The sequence below is a fragment of the Solanum pennellii genome, chromosome 1 (genome assembly GCF_001406875.1).
Source record: "Solanum pennellii chromosome 1, SPENNV200".
Taxonomy (NCBI): domain Eukaryota; kingdom Viridiplantae; phylum Streptophyta; class Magnoliopsida; order Solanales; family Solanaceae; genus Solanum; species Solanum pennellii.
The window spans coordinates 73,920,315-73,922,079 of NC_028637.1; the positions used below are offsets into that span (position 1 = coordinate 73,920,315).

The window sequence follows — 1,765 nt, forward strand, 5'->3', positions numbered from 1 at the left end:
CACTTTTTAGATATAATTTTATAAATATTTATTCTTTATTTTAAATATTAAAACTTTAATATATTATTTTTTTTAAAAAAATATCTATTAAGTAACATCACATAATTGAGGCGAATGAATAATTAAGATGAACATAGTCAAACTTTTAAGTTTGTTGATAATTTTTATTTAGACACTTGAGTTATTATATGTTTTTGACTAAGGACTTGAATGTATGATAATGTACTTTTATAGGCATTTTCGCCTCATATTTTTATAAACATTCATTGGTAGTAGTTTTCGTGTTGTGCATGAGTAATGGGGCGGGTTTACTAATTGGGTGTGATTTAATTAGTAATTGATGGGCAGTAAATTGGTTAATAAATTATATTAATAAGTTAAATTATAAAAAATAGTTGAGCGCCGTGTATTAAAAAAACTTTAATAGTTTAAATTTAAAATCGTTAAACAAGTGATTAATTTTGAACCCCAAAGGTGGATGAGAAGGGTATTTTGGAGCCAATAAGTGAATGAGAAGGGTATTTTGAAGCCAATAGGTGGATGGATGATAATTTTATACCATTACTGATACTTCAAGGGTATTTTAGGCCCTTTTCCGTTGTATTAACGTAATATACTTTAAATGAGATTAATCTTCTCTTCTAAATCAACTTTAGCTCTAAATTCAATTCAATGTATAATCTATTATAATTAATGATTTTAGTTTTTATCAGACTTTTAATTTTTGAACCTTCTTTTTAATGGACCATTTCTCCAAAGTTCAATACACTACCTCTAAAAAAAATTAGTACTCATATCCTTCCCCAAAAGAAATTACCAACCATCATGGCTAACATGCTTCGAGCTAATCAAGCTGCTAGGACCATTTATAAGCCAAAAGGTCTAGTCGTTTATGGTGAGTGCAATCGTTGTCTTTTAGCAAGTGTTACATTGATGGTTTTCAAGCTTTTGCTCCTGGCGGTCCCGTTGGCAACATAGAATTTTTTCAATGTCAATTTTGTCATTGTCATCGAAATGTCCATCGTTGGTTGGTAAAAAATAATCAGGTTCCACCAGCACCAACACAACAAGAAGTTAATTTTATTAGATTTTTTGAATGATTCGTTGAATTTTTTTTTTTGGCCCCAAAAAAAAAACATAAAAATACTTTTATATTTTTCATCTATTATCAAAGTTATTATTATTTTTAGATATGTTTCAATTAATGCTTTATTTTATTTTATTATTCGTATGTTTAAAGTAATGCTATCAATTATACATGATTTAAGGGAAAAAAATTGTATAGATTATTGATTTAAGATGACAAAATTTGAAAGTCTCATATACTTTCATAATTTGTATCAAATCAAACAAAGTTACATGTATGAAATAATTTTATTTTGCTCTCCAAAAGATGTTGGTTTCTTAAATAAATAAATATAATTACATCAGGGTAAGAGAACAAAAATGAGGTAAGAGATTTATAACATATAAAAATAATTTCATCATGGTGAAAATTTACATATTAAAACCAACCGATCTATTGAAAGTACCAAAAAAATATTTTTATCTTTCATCTTCTAATAGAAATTCTGCACAAGAAAGTCGAAAATAAAAATATTTAATTTCTTACTTACCTAGTAAAAGAATTTCTACCATTTATACATGAGATCTCAAAAGATTTTCATATCCCCTAAATCTACACTGGCGTTAAATTTATTGTCAAATGATATATATATATATATATATATATATATATATATATATATATATATATATATATCAT

The 1,765-nt window shown here is 25.7% G+C and overlaps 1 protein-coding gene across 1 annotated transcript in view; it reads left to right on the forward strand.

Moving 5' to 3' along the window:
• The first annotated feature begins 825 nt into the window (after positions 1-825).
• LOC107023026 (zinc-finger homeodomain protein 4-like) overlaps positions 826-1,765 on the forward strand; it is a 17,284-nt gene continuing 16,344 nt past the window's right edge. Inside the window, 1 exon segment of the mRNA XM_015223588.1 lies at positions 826-936. Within this exon segment, the coding sequence (XP_015079074.1) occupies positions 826-936 (111 nt within the window).